Genomic DNA, 18,756 nt, shown 5'->3' with positions numbered 1-18,756 from the left:
GGATTTTGAAGCTGTGTTGTAACAAGATGGCTTTCAAGAAATTATTGAAGACCCATTTATTTGTAAAAGCATTTTTCTAACTTTTGCAGTGCTTTAGGTATATGATACATTGCGGTCTTGGTTGCTGTTTTAATTGGACACAATAAATTTTATGTTTTGTTTGAGTAACATAACTGTAGCTAGCAGTCTGTTATATTCGTTAAAATTGTTAAATTTGTGAATTTATGGATATATTTATTTTATATGTAACCCGCTTAGGTTTGAAGTGGAATAAAATTTTTAAAAATAAAATAAAGACTAAGAAAGACCAGAGGCCTTCAACTCATTTTAGACATCTGAGGTCTCACCAAATACTTGATGAAGGAAGAAGTTTTGAATAGTCTCTCTGGCAACTCTCCCACCCCTATTAGAAAAGGGCGACTTGCTCAGCCTTCTAGATCTAAAAGACACACACTCACATTCAATCTTACCTGCACACAGGAAGTACCTATGCTTCTGTATAGGATCTCACTATATCCAGTACAAAGTCTTGCCATTCGTTCCAGCCTCTGCTCCTTGTGTCTTCATGAAATGCTTAGTTGTAGTGACTGCAGCCCTCCGCCCAAGAGGCTTTCACTTATTTCCCTACCTAGATGACTGGTTGATCAAGACCTTATCATTGCAGTAAGTTTAGATTGCCATCACTTCAACAATTCGTCTTCTCGAGCTTCTAGGGTTTGCTGTCAACTACCAAAAGTCACATCTACAGCCATCTCAAACCATTTAAGTACGAGCTCTTCTACCTGAACAGAGGGCTGACAATCTCATTCACCTATGTTGAACAATCTCCACCCTTAAGTGCACATTTATATGTCAGATGTTGCACTTTCTCGGACAGTTCACATGCCCCCATATGCACACCTTCACTTCAGATTCCCACAGTGGACTTTTATCAACCCAATGGCCTCAAGCCAAGGAATCCTCATCCAATACATGTAACCCTGGATTTTTTACTTCATAAGACGCACCTGACCATAAGATACACCCAAGATTTAGAGGAGGAAAACAAGAAAAAAAACATTCTGAACCAAATTCTCCCTGCCAGGCTCTGCATCCAACCCCACACTCCTTGCCAGGCTCTGTACCATGTCGTCCCCCCCTCCCTGCCAGGCTCTGCACCCTATCCCCCCTCTGGTGGTCTACTGGTAGGCTGGGACAGGGCAGGCAGACCTAGTGATAGACAGGCAGGCAGGGCCCCCCACCTCCTGGCAGGGCCTCCGACCCCGAGGCAGGCAGGCAGGGCCTTTTTTAAATTGCTGTCATCCAGCACTGAATCCTGCACTGCTGCCCTTCCCTCTGCTGCGTTTGACAGCACCATAGAAGGGATTAGTAGTAGTGGATCAGCCTCTCTTACCCTCAGGCAGCAGAGCAGACTTTGCCAGCTGGCTCATGGGGATAAAGGGGACGCTGAAGTTAGTGGCGGAGGAGAAGAGCATGATGGTGGCGGAGGAGCCATTCGCTATCTTGTCCGCTATGTCTGAGCCGCTCTTACAAGTCTCCACATCAGAGCCCTAAGCCGGATCCTGCGCACACGCGCCAAACAGCCAATCCAACGCCGGCTCTCGACACGAGGGAACCACACAATGGGGGTGGGTCCGATCCAATGGAATGGCAGCAACTCACTTGAACAGCAGAGGCAGAAGCAGCAGCGAGAGCATCCATCCATGAGGGAGAATGCTGAACAGCGGGGATTGGCTGCTGAACCCCCTCAGCGTGGTGCAGGAGCTGCTTGGTGAGTGCTAGGTGGTAGAAATCAGGAAATGGGACCCGAGAAAGGCTGTTGAAGTGAGAGGTAGAGGGGGGGGTATTTGCTCCATAAGATGCACCCTTTTTCCACCCAATTTTTTTTTTGGGGGGGGGTGAAAGTGCATCTTATGGAGAGAAAAATACGGTATGGCACATTTTCCAATGATGAATGGTGCTGTACCATCTAACTCAGGGTCTGTTTTTCCAACCTCCTCAGCAACAAAAACTCACCATAGATGCTTCTATGATGGGTTGTATGTTAACGTGTTTGGGGGGGGGGGGAGGCTGGGTTAATCTAGATGGGCTCCAAACTCAGGGAATATGTTCATGTTGAGCCCAAACCCTATATATCAACCTCCTCAAGTTACGGGCAATAGGAAATGCTCTTAAGTAAGTTTGCCAAATACAGTATTAAGGTTGTCCTGAATAAAGGATTTTATTTCATTCACTGGTATGGGGGATAAGAGAATTAGCTTCAAAAGGAAAAAGTTTTTCTTAAAAAATGTGTAAGAGTATGTTGGTCATAATCTTTGTCAGGTAGAAAGCTATAGTTTTGGGACTAGGTTTGAGAATTTAGCCCCTCGGGGAGGGGAAAAGTTATGTATGAATTTTCTAGAAATGATAGATATATGAATTGCATTAGGGGTTGTGCAGAAGTAAATTGTATAAAGCTGGACAAGTGTAGTGGTGTTTGAAGACTACTGATACATCATCCGTTGCCCAGTGGAAGATTGAAGTATAGCAGAATGGATCCTGGGGAAAAAAGAGGCTTGATCAAAGTTTTTTTCCTCAACAACTGATGTTGGAATATTTTCAGTAAATGGTTCTTTACCATATATGATGCAGACTGGATGAAGATGAGGAAAAGGGGAGTTAACATAAAGGAAATTTTTCTCTCTCTTGATGTCAGTCTTTATCCCAAGATGCACTTCTGTTAATGATATCAGAGGACTATTTACTCTGCAGTCTGAGAGCTGTACTGCTGACTCTACTTTAACCCCTGTTTGTAACATATTGTGTTCCTTCCTGTGTTATCAGAGGCTCCCTGCCAACAAGGCTCATACTTCTCCCACATAGGAAGGAGAGAGACTGGGTAGTAAAAAGCTTCTCAGATGACATCATAATGACATTTGGTCCAGACAAATATGCTAAGGAAACCTTTCTTCTAAGAAAACAAAGTAAAACTAAAAATATATTTCTGAATAAAGATTGTAACATGGAGGTTGTTGGATATAAATATATATAGTTCATTAATAATCCAGTGCAACAATCTAGCATACAAATCAAAGAAAAGATTAGCAAAGAATGTTAACAGAAGACTGAAACTGGAATTGAAAAGTGCTTTAACATTATGGAATAAAATATATGCCATCAGTCAGCTTGCAATTCCTTTATGCATACATCTTTGGAATAGTAGACAGAACCCACAGAGATCTTGGAAAAAAACCAGCTGCACAGCTACATGCTCATGACATAGTCAGTCGGAATTGAGACACCGTGCTTCAAGAGCTGAAGAAGAAATAAGCCTTATAGAATTATATTATAAATAGTAGAGCTATTATCATAGGTCTCCAGGCTTACTTAAAAGCTTCAAAAGATCTATAGGCAGTGAAACTGGCTATAACATATAACATGATATAACATGACCAGCTTTCTGCCCTATGCAGATTTAGCAACTACAGTATGGAAGTCTGGGGGTAAGTTGGAATTTGTTTTGTTTGAACCACCCCAACCAAAAAGGTGTTTTGCTGCCCCCCTCCCCCCAAATCCAAATATACAGAAATTGTTGAAGTACAAAATTAAACTTCCAGAATCTGATTTGGGCAAGCATTCTGAAAAATAAAAGGAATAAATATTAATCCACCAGCATAGACAAGAAAGGAAGCAACAGAATTAGCAAAACAAGATTTAAAAAAAAAATAAAATTAAAGGTCTTTAAAGAATCAGATCAGTAAACAATTAATACAGGTGGCAAAAGCACAAACATAACAAGTGAATACAAAGTATTATTTCAGGAAATGTTGAAGACCTGACACGGGAATTGTTAAGGAGAGGTGAACTTAAACTTAAAGAGGCATCGATAGCTGCAACACAGGTCAGAGGACTATAGATAAGATGTTCATAGCAAGCATAAGCGATAAAATAAACAGAGAAAAATGACGGCAGATAAAGGCCAAATCCAGGCTGCCCATCTGCAGCATCCACTATCTCCCCCTCTCCCTAAGATATCCCACGTGCCTGTCCCTCGCTTTCTTGAATTCAAACAAAAACACTGGGAGACTATTCCACACATCTGCCACCATTTCTGTAAAAAGTAAATGCAGCTTCCATAAAGCAAAACTGGCACATCCTCTGAAACTTTATAAACACATAACATTGCTGTACATTTGGATCACAATTCCAAGGGAATTGTGGTAAATTGAGAGGCTGTGATCACCAGGACATCCGTTTCCAACTAGCAGAATGCTTGATGCAAGAAAACTAGATGTAGCACTAAAAAACAAAAGAATAGCGTTAGTGGTAAAAAAAAAAAAAAAGAAAAAAGTCAGTAGCAAGTGACAATTCTGTACAGTGCATGGAGAGACAGAATATCCTTAATTCTAAGAAATGTAATCGGAGACTAAGAAAATATGGTACCATGATATAGAAATATTCCCAGTTATTTTGAGTGCCACTGGGTTGAACAAAAAGAATTTTGAATTGAATGTTGATAGATATATAAAATCATCTCTGTTTTCATATGAGATTTTACCTGGAGCGTCTTTGACAGGTGAGAGTTTTACAAGAACAACATACTTTGGCACATTGGTTCCTTATTCTGATTCATTTGATCTATTTATGAGTCTGTAGTTTCATGCTTAGGACCCCCGAAGAAGGCTGTTATAGCCAAAACACGGACCGTGTTGGGTCTTTTTGATTCCACACATTGTCATCATCCAATATTGACACAGTTTTCTGCTGTACTAATTGCTAAAAGGATCATATGTATCATATTAATTTTTAGAACTTGTTGTTACACTTATTGGACCATATTTTGGTCTTGAGTTTTTACTCAGTGCAGCTACTCAGGTTTTTAACTATATTTTTATTAGAAGTTCAATATTTTACCAAGCAATTCAACTTGTACAGAAAAGAAATATATACTATTAAAAATCAAGGAAATATAATAATACAGGTATTTAAAATATACATTTCTCAAGTCCAATATGAGCTCCAAGCACACGTACCCAAATTAGTGTGCGCTATAGCACGCGCTATCTGAAAAACTACCACCTGCTCAAGCGGAGGCAGTAGCGGCTAGCGCGCGCTATTCCGTGCGTTATGGCCCTAACGCACCTTTATAAAAGGAGCCCTAAATGTGGAATCAAGATTACAATGAATGGAATAGGAAATTAAAAAAGAAAAGAAGAAAAAACACCTAACATCAAGAGGCTAAGTTATTAAATTATGAGAACTAAACAGGAATGTCCAGTTAACTTCTTTCAGTGTGCTTTGTCGCCAGAAAGGCTGTAAGATGAGATAATTCAAAGAAAACATATTCACAGTTTGATATCTGATTATACATTTGAGATTATATCTCAAATAAAAAAGTTCTTCCCATCTGGGTAACGCCAAGTTTGAATAATAAAAATTGATGTCTTCTACTTTGTGTCTCTTGAGAAACATCAGGAAAAATCTGAATCTTCATACCCAAAAACAATTTGCCTATTCTTGAAAAACATTTTTAAAATCCAAATCTTTTCTGGTTTTAAAGCTACGGTAGCCACTAATGTGGAAGCTTTAGCCAAATCCTTAACAGAAGATTCAAAATAGCTGATAGATCTTGTGACTCCATATTTTGAGTCACTTGTTGATTCTGCATAAGTTTCATAGGCAAATAATGCACTTGTGAAAAAAGTGGTATTGACTCAGGAACAGATACAATTTTCAAAAAATATCTCTGAAGAATTTCTCTAAGAGTTACAGAAAATATCTGAGGGAAGTTCAAAAATTGCAGATTATTATTACGTGCATTATTTTCCAGGGATTCAACCTTTTTCCTTAAATTTTTAACATCTTTAATAAGTACTCCTTCTAATTTCACTATAATCTTATTTCGGCTTTTGTTAAATGAGTATTCAAGGCTTCTAAAGTTATCAAGCTTTCTTCGCATTTCTTAATTCTTATATCTAAAGAAGGTATTTGTGGGCATAATGATTTCCCAAAATTTGCTATTAACATCCATAAGGAATCGAGGGTTACCTCAGGCAGTTTAGTCAAAAGAAAATCTAGCAAATGAAGACCAGATAGTTGATCCAAGGAACAAGCTCCCTCTGCCTCACTTCTAGGAGTATCTTCAATCTCCCCCTTCAATGTTAAAGAAAGCACAATATCGGCCATCAAAAAAATTTTCTCACCACGAGGAAACTTTGAGTCCTTCAATAGATGTTCATTAGCCTCTGGTTCAGCAGTGTTCTCTTGGCCCGACTTCAGCTACTCAGTTTTTACCACATATGCTAAACTGCTACATTTAGGTGTGCACATTTACTTCTGCTATTGACAGTGCTTCTAAACGTAAGCCCATAGATGTAGACGTACATAGTAACATAGTAGATGACGGCAGATAAAGACCCGAGTAGTCCATCCAGTCTGCCCTTCATGATTCAATTTAAATTTTTTCTGGGCAAGAATTACGCTGTTTTCTATATGAATTCATATAGAATAGACTCTCAGCTCACATAATTTGGGTGCCTAACTTGTGTCCAGTTCTAGAATTGCCCCCATTGTCTCCAATTCTATAAATGAACTTAATAACTAGCTGCTAATTGACATTAACCAGTTGTTGGCTGTAATTAGTGTACATTGGCACCTATGGACACTAATTTGCAGTTACATGTACAGTATAACTACCCTTAATTGGGATTGTAGAAATTGAGCATGCAAAATCCATGGTGCACAGTGATGGTCATGTGCAACACAGGGGCATGCCTGAAACGTACACGCACATGTAAAATACTAATAATTACACAACTAAAATCTAATCTAATCTAATCCTTAGGTTTGTATACCGCATCTTCTCCACGTTCGTAGAGCTTGACACGGTTTACAGGAGATGAAATAGGAAGGAACTACAATAAAGAGTTAGGGTCAAAGTATGAAGAATATTTAGAGGACTTGGGATGCCAGATATGAAGAGTTTTTTGAGGACTTGGGATACCAAAGTTGGAGAGAGGCTTACATTTTTGAGAAAAGCCAGGTTTTCAGATGTTTGCGGAAAACTTGGAGAGAGCTCAAGTTCCGAAGAGGGGAGGTAAGGTTGTTCCAGAGCGCAGTGATTTTGAAGGGGAGGGAGGTCCCTAGCTTTCCTGTACGGGAAATGCCTTTTAGTGAGGGGAAGGAAGGTTTTAATTTGTGGGAGGGTCTGGTGGTATTAGGGTTTGAAGAATTCCAAGAAAGAGGGATAAAGGGAGGGAGGATACCGTGTAGGATTTTGAAAGCTAGACAGGCACATTTAAAGTGGACCCTGGCGATTATCGGAAGCCAATGAAGCTTGGACAGGAGCGGAGAGACATGGTCAAATTTACTTTTAGCGAAGATGAGCTTGGCTGCGGCATTCTGAATCCGCTGAAGTCTATGAAGGTTTTTCTTAGTTAGGCTCAAGTAGATAAAAATTAGGTGCAAGCATGTACAGCAGCTGTTGAGCTAGTATAACTGCTTAAACCTATAATAAGCCAAGCTAAATAGCTCTCTGGGTTTTTATTTTTGCTTTATTAAGCTCAAAATACACTTAATAAGGCACCACATAAACAGGGCACATCAAAGACCTTCTATTTTTGTGGACAAACAGCAATGCTATTTGCTAATTAGAGGAAAAGATCCATTAACTGAAGCACAGCACATGAAAAACATAGCTTTAGTTTTCTTGCTAAAAAGTTACCCTTTTTTTCTGACTAAACAGTGCTCCAATCAGCTCATTCTTGAAAGCAAAGAAAGTACATGACAAAAATATATAGATTGCATACATAACTTCATTTGCAAAAGGTTAAAACCAGAAAAAAACAGATACAGACCTTAGCATGGCTTCTGCTTCATTGCAAATGGAGGTTTGCAGCTGTACAATGGTGACCTCTTTGTGAGATCATCAAGGTAGAATGCTACAATTAAAATATATGCTGGAGAGCTGAACGTATGACCTCTGGAAGAAGAGCACAGGGCTTTTACTTATTGAGCTATAGCAGCTTCCAGGCAGGTGTCTCTGACTGCCCTGTGATATGATAGCTTAGAGATCTGCTAATTTGCAAATGAAGTTATATATGCAATCTATATATTTTTGTCATGTGCACCTGTTTCAAGAATGATCTCATTGGAGCAATCTTTAGTGAAGAAAAAAAGGGTAGCTTTTTAGCAAGAAATATAGAGCTGTTTTTTTTCATGTGCTGTGCTTCAGTTAATGTATCTTTCCCTCTAATTAGCAAATAGTATTACTGTTTGCCCAGAAAATAGAAGGTTTTGCATGCAATATCTTTGTACTGATGTGCCCTGTTAATGTGGTGGCTTATTAAATGTATTTTGAGCTTAATGAAGCAAAAATAAAAACCCAGAGAGCTATTTAGCAGATCGCATTGAGCACGTCCGAACTGTGCCTAAGTTCCGTCCTTAGAATTCAGAAATATCTGAAGCCTAAACTATGCTCAGAAGTAGACTTCCTTACAATGCCTATAAGACCTACCCCCTCTTCTAACAGCCCCGAAGCCCATAGAGGTTTAAAGGGCTTCGGGGCTGTTGCCACGCGTTAGCCACTAGCACGGCTTTGTCGAAGAGAGGGCTAGTTTTACAATTGCTATGCAGCTTGTTAGCTCACTCTGTAGCACACTGGTTAAACCTACAGCCTTCTACCCTAATGTTGCTGGTTTGAATCCCAGTCACTCTGTCTGATGGAAGAGGAATAAATAAAAGCATTAAACAGATCCAACTCCCAGTATTACAATTATAATGAAAAACAGCATAAAATTGCCATTCTAATAACAAAATATTATAACATTAAAGACATTGGACGTCTAAATCTCACCTAAAACCTGATTCTCTAAAGGATGCCTAAACAGTGCTGAACTACACTGAGCACAATTCCTCAAAGGACACCTAACTTAGGCGTCTAACGTTAGACACGTTTTGCAGAATCAGGGCCTCAGTTTGTAGCATGCCTGTGCCTAACTTTAGGCAATCTTTTGATAGGTTTACTAGACGTCCAGATTTCCCTGGATGGCTTTTCAAAACCCAGCACTTTGTCCGGGTTTTGAAAAGCCTCCTCTCTATCATGTTGGGCAGGAGGCAATCCACGTATGCGCAGATTGGCTCCTGTCCAAACAAAGCAGGCCGCGTGGGGCGGAGCTAGGGCAGGCCTGGAGTGGAAATGGGCAGGCCTGGGGGCAGGTATAAGGTGTCCGGGCAACCCTACCTTTTGAAAATAGCCCCTTTTATATCTTTGAAAATCAGCAGAGATTGAGTACAGTGGCATAGTAAGGGTGAGGGGGGAGGCGGCTCACCCTGGGCGCCGTCTTCGGGGAGGGGGGCGTTGGTGCTTCTCCTCCTCTCTGCACCCCTTCTTCCCCCTGCTGCACATATGTGCCTTCTCTTCCCCCCCAGTTCATCACCGGCATGAGCAGTATCTCCAATCTGCTACTTGCACCGGATTTGGCTCTCCATCTGATATCACTTCCAGGTTGCAGGACCAGGAAGTGATGTCAGAGGAAGAACTGAGTCTGGCATAGGCAGCAAGTTGGAAAGTTAAAGAGGTACAGGAAAGAGGTTTGCGCAATGGTGTGGGGTGGAGAAGAGGGCAAGGGGTACCACCGTGTTCCATTCACCCTCTCTATGCCACTGATTGTATATGTAAAAGACTCTGAATTTTACAGCTGTGAGAGCCATTTGAAATTGCTCCTTTCATTCTGCTACAGATAAGGAAGAGTATTGTAACTGATTAAACTTATATGGCTGTTGGCTTGGATAGTTAAAACAATATTGCCCCTTATGTGGAAGCAGCTATGTTAAATCCATAACTGGCACCACTCCTCTTCCATACAGGTTAGCTACTTATGCCACTGCCTGTAGCTTCCTCCCAGGTGTGCTGACAGACTGAAAACCCACAGCTTTGAAGCCTGGGACTCCTAACAAGCAAACAAACTTGAGAATTGAATCCTTGATACTTTGCAGCTTCTCTGCTGTTAACCATGATGACTTTCAACTGAATTTTGTGTGTGTAACAGCTGCTGTAAGCTGTTGGAATATCAAACAAGCGAACAATATCTCATTAAAGAAAGGCATCAAGGCAACATAAAAAAATCTTACTCAGACATTATCAAAATAAAACCCTACAATTACCAAATGCTCCAGAGAATATTCTTTATATTTAATTTGCTGTATAAGAGAAATGTCAAGTATCTTGCATATATGGATTGAAGACTATAGCAGGAAAGAATAGACTTTAATAGTGATACCATAGCTATGCTTTTATTTTAAGTAAATTCATCAGCAGTATAATTATATTGCTCTGATATGTTGTCTATTTCCTTGGGCTTATACTATGAGAATGTTTTATGAGGGCAGTTAAACAGCATCTGGGACCTAGGAGGCTGGATGTTCAGGTAACAACCTGACTAATTTTGTTAGCATTATTACAAAGTGTGGTAGTAAGACATGAATGGACTGGGTATTAGATTAATTTCCTATGACCGGCAGCTGGCATATGTACTTGCAGCAACATCACCAAACATGGCATTGGTATGCTTGAGCCTTCCCTTTGCCATGCTGCTGGCAAACTTGTCTGCATTTTCCTAGCTGAAGGGACCCTACCACAGGGCTCTTTAAACTGTGGTACTCATTTAACATAGATATGGCAGCAGATAAAGACCATAGGGCCTGTCCAATCTACCCATTGATACAGGCAGTCCCCGGTTTAAGTACACCTGACTTACGTCAAACTCGTACTTATGAACTAGGGTCCTGCCTCTCCCTTCCTGTGCCAGCATGCCCCTTCTTCCTCCTTTCCTGTCAAAATGTGACCCTACTCCTCCCTTCAGTGTCCCAACCTGCCCCTCGTCATCTTTCTCTCCTTTCCATGTACCAAATTCATGCCTCCCGTGGGTGTTTACCTCCTCTGGCCGGCTCAACTTGAGACATTGGATGGAAGAATGGAAGGAGTGAGGGAAAGAGATGCTGAGGTTGGGGAATAGAAAGGGAGAATTATTGGACATGGGTGTCTGAGTGAGAGGGAAAGAGAGATGGTTCACATGGGGAAATGAAGACAGTGGTGAATAGGGAGGAAGAGAGAAATATTGGACATAGTGGTGGGAGAGGCGTGAGGTACAGATGCATGGGGAAGAGGGAGAAATGTTGGATGTGGTAGTGGAGAGGGAACAGTGGGATGGGATGAAGAGCGAAAGTTAGTGTATACCTATCTTTGCTTTCTATTTATACTACAGTACTTTATTTTGAGGACTGTTTATTTAATGTTTAATGTTTTTATAGGCTGTGTACTGTACAGGATCTGAGTTACATACAAATTCAACTTAAGAACGGAACTCGTTCTTAACCCGGGGACTGCCTGTACTATCTACTAATCACTATTATCCCTTCCTCTCCTTTAGAGATCCTATGTGCTTTTCCAGTATTTTCTTGATTTCAGGTTATTTTTGTCTCCACCACCCACACTGGGAGGCCGTTCTATGGCTTCCACCATCTTATCCATAAAGAAGTATTTCCTTAGATTACTCCTGAGTATATCCTCTTTCCCTTTCATCCTATGCCCCCTCATCCCTCATTCCACATCTTTCTTTCAATTGAAAGAGACTTACCTGTGCACTGATATCACAGAGATATTTAAAATGTCTGTCTTATCTCCCCTCTCCCGTCTTTCTTCTAAAGTGTACATATTGAGAACTTTGTCTGTCCTCATACACTTTGGCCCAACACGTCTATGAGGCAGAATATTAACTACGTCCTATATCCCAAGTTACTCCTTAACTCATCGTCATACCAATCATACAGAAGACCACTGAAAACCCTTTTATTTGACAAATTTGTTTAAACTTCCTCAAATGATTTCCTCTACATCTACTTGCATGCTCCTGCCTCCTGTTATATATAATTACGTTATACGCCTGTTTGTTCACTCCTACTTCATTCTCATGATGTAACTTTGCTGCATTCATGCTGCCTCTCTTGTCGTAAACCTTCTTGAACTGAAAGGTATGACGGGATATAAATAAGGCTATTGTTATTACTGAAAAACCAAACACACACACACAGTGTAAATCAAGGTATGTTTGTTGCAGACTAATTCATTCTCGTTTGGAAAACAATTAAAAACATTGTAGCAGGCCAAAAATCGCTATTTAAAAGGAAAAGGAGGAAAAAGCCTCAGAACCCTGGTACCACTTTTCAAAAGTATGTGGTTGACTAATAGACAGGGGAAAGAGAACCTAATCGGCATAAAAATCTTCATTAATCAAAGCTAATTAGAAAGCCTTGTACAATGCAGTGATTCCAAAATTATGATGCAAAAAGTCAAAAACTATTTATGACAAGCATCCATAATAAAACTATTTCTCTGAGTTCAGGGGTCCAGGAACACCAACAATGGCCAACGTTTCGCTGGTGTATGTATCCCAGCTGCCTCAGGGTGTAGTTCTCCAAACACTCTCTGTAAAAAGAACCCCAACAATACATGTTGAAAGCCTGGAAACTATGCCAATTGTTGAAAAAAACAGACAAACAAACCTCATTCTAATTAAGTTGTGACTGAAATGTCTTCCTGCTTCACAAGTGTGGTGCTACGGCTCCTTTTTTAAGCATACTGATATCATGTTCCCCAAGCACTAGCAATCGAACTTCAAAAAAACAGATCCTTAAAGAAGTGTGTACATTTAAATGCTTCCACTGTTAACTAAAAATGACTCCATTCCAATTCTAGAATTTAGACCAACCAGTTCTTCACTGTCAAGTGCATGAAAAGTGGTGCCGGGGTACTGAGGCTTTTTCCTCTTTTGGTCTTTTAAATTGCGGTTTATGGCCTGCTACAATGTTTTAGATTATTTTCCAAACGAGAATGAATTAGTCTGCAACAAACATAGCTTGATTTACACTGCATGCGTGTTTGGGTTTTCAGTACACCTACCTAGTTAATATTCTGCCTCATAGAAGTGTTGGGCTAATAGTTATTCTGTTTGGTTCTCTGTTCTTAAGTGAGTAAGCTCATACGCTTTGGGCCAGATCCTCCAAATTGCACCATAATCGGTGGCCGCCTACAAAATGGCGCAGATCGTGTTGTTTGGGGAATACAGCAAAAAACAAGAAGACCCAATATTGCACAGTGGGAGCAATCCAAATAGTAAAAACAAAAAACCGTGGATGAGGATGTTCTGAAAGATGATTTATTTATCACTCTTCACAATAAAACCAAAATAAAAACAAATACAGATCTAAGTTAATAGTCCACATATATTTGTCCCACCGGACTCTACACGGTCTGTGTTTCGGCAAACACACCTTCCTCAGGGGTCCAGTCGATATAACAATACCAGATTAAAAATGTAGACTAAAAACAATATACATGTCTTTGAACAGGTCACCAAAATGGCTGTTGGGGAATCGCAGCTACGTGAAAGGTAGGCGCCAGAAATGTAGGCCAGGGTTTTAAAGACCTACATTTCTGGCACCTAGCTTTCACTAGGATTGGGTCGACAGAGGCACCTAATGGCTTCTAAGGCCACTTCTGGTGTTAACCACGTGTACAGTGACTGTGGTGCCTCCTTAGTCAGGACGGAGACCACAAGGCAGTAAAGGGTCTAGAGTTTTGAGAGTGGTAAAATAGATAATGGACAACCCTAAGTGAAATAACATGAGATGTAAATAAACTAGATAGACTATAACATTTATAAATGCGAAGGGGTATCCTCAGCGTGAGAGATCAGCGAAGGGAGAAATACTCCAGCGCTTTACACAACAAGGCAAAGGTAGACAAACCTCTGCCTGCACACCATCATAGGATACCTCCCGTGCGTTAAATCAAAATAGTGAAAAATCACAGTGAAACTAATAAACATACAGGTGAAGTCAATTATCAAAACCACTCTGAGAATCCCGGATTTTTGCTTTTCAGTCAGTCAGCAAGCAGCATGGATTCCTGATGAAGGAACGTTGAACTTCCGAAACCGGGCTTAGTTGAACCCATTTCCTGGGGTGCTTGGATCATTGCGGCACCCCCTTTCACCAGCAAGATTTATGGACACACTTTTCCGCTAAGTGTAGGGTTATTCGGGGAGTTGGCTGGGGGGTTCTCAGAGTGGTTTTGATAATTGACTTCACCTGTATGTTTATTTCAAGTAACACAGAGGATCTAGAATCAGAAAATGCTAGTAAATATTGAAGGACTAAAGCCAGTACTGGGCAGACTTGCTTGGTCTGTGTCTGTATATGGTCGATTGGTTGAGGATGGGCTGGAGTGAGCTTTGACGGAGACTTCAATAGTTGGAACCTAAGAACAGTACTGAGCACAGCTTTGGATTCTAGCCCAAAAATAGCTAAGAAAAAAAAAACATTTTTAGATTGAATCAGGTTGGGCAAACTGAATGGACCATTCAGGTCTTTATCTGCCGTCATCTACTATGTTACTATAATGAATCCTGTTTATGGGATGATGGAAAGATATCAGAGTGGACCATTATAAATCCTATGCACAGTTGGTTTTGGATGCCCTTTGTTTGGGTTTTTTTTTAGTAATGCATTTTTATGGACACTGAATACAAACACGTAAAAACCTTTTGCCCATCAGACTTTGCCTCATATTCGTGCTACTCTATGATACTCACTTCAGTTTGCAACTTACTGCAGTTAATTAAGTGATGGTGGTTTATTTTTGTCATGGCAATATTTGTAAGTATAAAAATTATAGATGACTTTGTCTTGTACAGCCTAGTGTTCTTCGACCGGACATAGGACTTGGAAGCCCGGGGCAGTTACCATCCTCAGGAAAGACTGGAACTCCATACTATGCGTTGACAGCCACAGCAAGTTCACGCAGAAGACCACTACATGATGCTCCAGCCCTTGGTTCGTATTGTGTGCTATCTGTGGAATAATACTTAGATACCTAAACAAAACAAAAATTTCCAAAGTGGACTGAAGTAAGAACTTAGAAGCAAATATTGATTTTATTTATTCAGGAGAAGGAATACAGCCCTGATTAGAAAGTAATGCAAGTCATTTATGTTCTGCATAACAATTTTTTAAAAACATCCGCATTCTTTCCCCCTACCAACCCCTAGCCAGATTTCCAAGCATCTCTGCATTCTTTGGCCTTGAGGGAAGGGGGGGGGGTCCTTTTTCCTCTGAGATCATTCCCATATGTCTCCCTCTAAGGATAAAAAATAGAACTAGGCAAGCAGAATATCAAAAAAATATATATATAACCACCAAAAGATATTCACTCAATAAATTCCGTTTTCAGAGACTGTTTAGAGCAGGTTCCTAATACGGATAAAAGACCTCAGTGTTCCCCCGAGGGAAAACTCAGGAAACTACCATGACAATTATTAAGTTGTCATTGAAAACACATCCTCGATCAGAGAAAAACTCCGTTAAATGCAATCAGTGCTCTTGCATCTAAATAAATATATTTTCAAAGTCTCTTTAAATAGAAATTCTTTAGAAAGTGTAAGGAACCCGCACTTATCTTAATGGTGTCCTCTGATACAGGAAAGATCACCACAGCTCGGTTGAATACATTCTCCTAGGATGCCATGCAGCAGCCACCTCCTCCCCCTCCCTGGACTTTAGCGCACCACGCTTTCTCTCGAACTATAGGGCACAGTGCTGCAACCTGACAACTCAACTGGGCATTACCACCAATTTTAGTGACTCGGTAATTCTGTAGGGATTTTTTAGGATATATAAAAGAAATTCACCCAAGGCAGTATATAGTAGATTGTAAAGTTATTTTTTGTATTTTATACAGAAGCCATGCTTTAGTAATTTAGAAATTAAAGCAGTGCATGTGAATCGATGTAGTATGATGAACTAGATTCTTTCTGGCAGAACCGAAGCAGTTAATTGATTAATTGCTAGAGAACTATGAAGTTATGTAAAACAGACCTTACTCCCTTTAGGACAGTGGTCTCAAACTCGCGGCCCGGGGGCCACATGCGGCCCGTCAGGTACTATTTTGAGGCCCTCGGTATGTCTATCATAATCGCAAAAGTAAAATAAAACAGTTTCTTGATCATATGTCTCTTTAGCTACAAATGACAATATTATGATTAAGACTTAGCCAAAAGGAAAGATTTATAAACTATAAAGAGTTTTAGCATGCAAAATTGTCATTTCTTTAATAAGACATCAACTATATTTTCTGAGGCCCTCCAAGTAACCTCCAAATCCAAAATGTGGTCCTGCAAAGGGTTTGAGTTTGAGACCACTGTTTTAGGACATATTATTTCACTGCCCCATTGTACATGTATTTTGGCTTAAAGGATTGGAGACTGTTTCAACAATATTTGGCATATCATTGCAATTAGTATTTGCCATGAAAAGAATTTTTAAAATTGAATGGCACTTGTTGGTACAATTGGTAATAATGGTTTTTAAGTTTTGCACAATTATAGCCAGAAAATGCAATAGGACTAGCTGTTTGTTGAAATAATGGGTAACAATAGATAACTTCCTCCTAAATTGTTACATTAATTTATCAATATGGGCTACCATTAAGATGTACTGTATTATTTTACTATTAACCATACTAACTACGGGATATGGCTATTAAAGGGCATTAAGCCCTAACATATCTTAAGAACATAAGAACTGCCCTACTGGGACAGACCGACGGTCCATCAAGCCCAGTATCCTGTTACTAACAGTGGTCAGTCCAAGTCACAACTGCCTGGCAAGATCCTAAGGAGAAAAACAGATTTTATGCTCTTATCCTAGGAATAAGCAATTGCTTTCCCAAGTCCATCTTAATAATGGCTTATCCCAACCTCTTTTTAACCCTGCTAAGCTAACTGCTTTCACCAAATTCTCCGAAAATGAGTTTAATTACACGTTGAGTGAAGAAATATTTTCTCTGGTTTGTTAGTAGCTTCATTGCATATCAAGCCTCCTTTGGATCGTTACAAATGCAGGCTTTTCCTTATGATGACAGGTATAGCGATGCAAATGATAACACGCAATTGGAAAAATTGTGACCGCCTCAATTTGTCATTTTGGTGGGCCAGTTTATGTTTAGGCTATAAATAGGAGAAGATGAATGCGGATATGTCGGGGCATGGCAAAGTATTTAAATTGGTCTGGGGCCCGTTGACATCCTTTGTTAATTCAACAAAATTTCTTTATTTAATTTTTATTTCTTTTTATGCATATCCAGGACGGGGGTGGGGGGGATATCTTTTTGGTTTATTTTTTTTTTTATTGAATTGTTGGAAGGAAAGGGTGGGATATTTTTTCTTCTGTATTGTTATTGATGGAATTTAAGCGCTTATGTTGATTATTAATGTTTTTAAAATTCATGGCCGTTTTGAAAATTAATAAAGATTAAAAAAACCAAACAAACTGTGGTAGAGGTTTCTACCACAGCCCAGCGTACTAAATGCTCCAATGTTGCTCCCGACACTCATAGAATTCCTATGAATGTTAGAGCATTTAGGGCTCCTTTTACAAAGCCACGCTAGCGGTTTAACGTGTGTAATAGCGCGTGATAAACCGCCGGCCGTGCTAGCTGCTACTGCCTCCTCTTGAGCAGGCGGTAGTTTTTCGGCCAGCGCGGGGGTTAGCACATGATGAAAAGTCGCACACGCTAAAGCCGCTAACGCGGTTTCGTAAAAGGAGCCCTTAGTTCCTCTAGGCTGGAAAAGAAGCATGGGAGGGAGGGAAGTTTGGGAGGGTTGATGATTGATAGGGGGAAGGGGAGGTTGGGGAGTAGGTTATTTGGAAATTAGGGTACTGCTAAAGAGCCTATTTGAGCTTGGTTGTTTGTTAGTGCTATGCTGGTTTTTGCATTTGTGCTTTTTTTGCCGTACTGCTCTTTCTGTTGTGCCCTTTGATAAAGAAATATTAATAATAAAACCAATTTGTTTTGGTCAGTCTTAAAACTCTAGGCACTGCCTATGTACGCTGATTTGAGTGATTTTTATTTACACCCCCTCCCCTCCCCGCTTTTACTAAGCCACAGCAGAGGTTTCTACCACAGCCCAGAGCGCCAAATGCTCCGACGCTGCCCTGACGCTCATAGAATTTCTATGAGCGTCAGCACATTTAGTGCCCCAGGCTGCAGTAGAAACCTCAACTGCAGCTTAGTAAAAGAGGGCCTTAAAAAAGAAAAAGGAAGTAGGCAATAATATGCATATTTCTGATACCGTTTCATGTTAGTCCTATTACCAGGTTTCAAGTTCACTGTTTCCAGGTTTACCCCATTGATTGTATTTCGATTTATACTTAGGGCTCCTTTTACTAAGGTGCGCTAGCGTTTTTAGCGCGCACGGTAACCCCACGCTACGTGCCAAGAACTAACGCCAGCTCAATGCTAAAACCACTAGCGCAGCTTAGTAAAAGGAGCCCTTAGTCATTTTACTTGCTGTTAACAAAACTGTAAGTTTTACATTAAACTGTACGTGCCTTGGGTGAATCTCCTCATAAAGGCTTTTCACACATCCCCAAAAATGCCCCCCTATTACAAAACCGCAAGAGCGGCCAGGGCACTGGCAAAAGCAGGCCAGGGCACTGAAAGCTCTGCGCTGCTCCCGATGCTCAGAGGAACTCTGAGTGTCGGGAGCAGCGCAGAGCATTCAGCGTGCCAGCCAGCGCTACAAACCGCTTTTGCGGCTTTGTAAAAGGGAGGTAAAGTGCATTAAACCATTTACTAAACTGGGGAAGCTGTTTAATGCAGAAATGAATGCATGCTGACTGCAGAGCCTGCGTTAACAGTTAACGCTAGATGTTAACAGT

At 40.4% G+C, this 18,756-nt stretch overlaps 1 protein-coding gene across 11 annotated transcripts in view; it reads left to right on the top strand.

The window, feature by feature from the left end:
* TCF12 (transcription factor 12) overlaps positions 1–18,756 on the top strand; it is an 807,409-nt gene that overhangs the window by 531,353 nt on the left and 257,300 nt on the right. For all 11 annotated transcript variants that reach the window (XM_033920038.1, XM_033920035.1, XM_033920040.1 and 8 more), the window contains one exon: positions 14,733–14,871. In XM_033920038.1, coding sequence (XP_033775929.1) covers positions 14,733–14,871 — 139 coding nt within the window. The remainder of the gene's footprint in view (positions 1–14,732; positions 14,872–18,756) is intronic.

The sequence above is a fragment of the Geotrypetes seraphini genome, chromosome 14 (assembly GCF_902459505.1).
Source record: "Geotrypetes seraphini chromosome 14, aGeoSer1.1, whole genome shotgun sequence".
NCBI classification, from domain to species: domain Eukaryota; kingdom Metazoa; phylum Chordata; class Amphibia; order Gymnophiona; family Dermophiidae; genus Geotrypetes; species Geotrypetes seraphini.
Note: the sequence above shows the minus strand (reverse complement) of the source record. Positions and strands in the feature narration are given on the sequence as shown.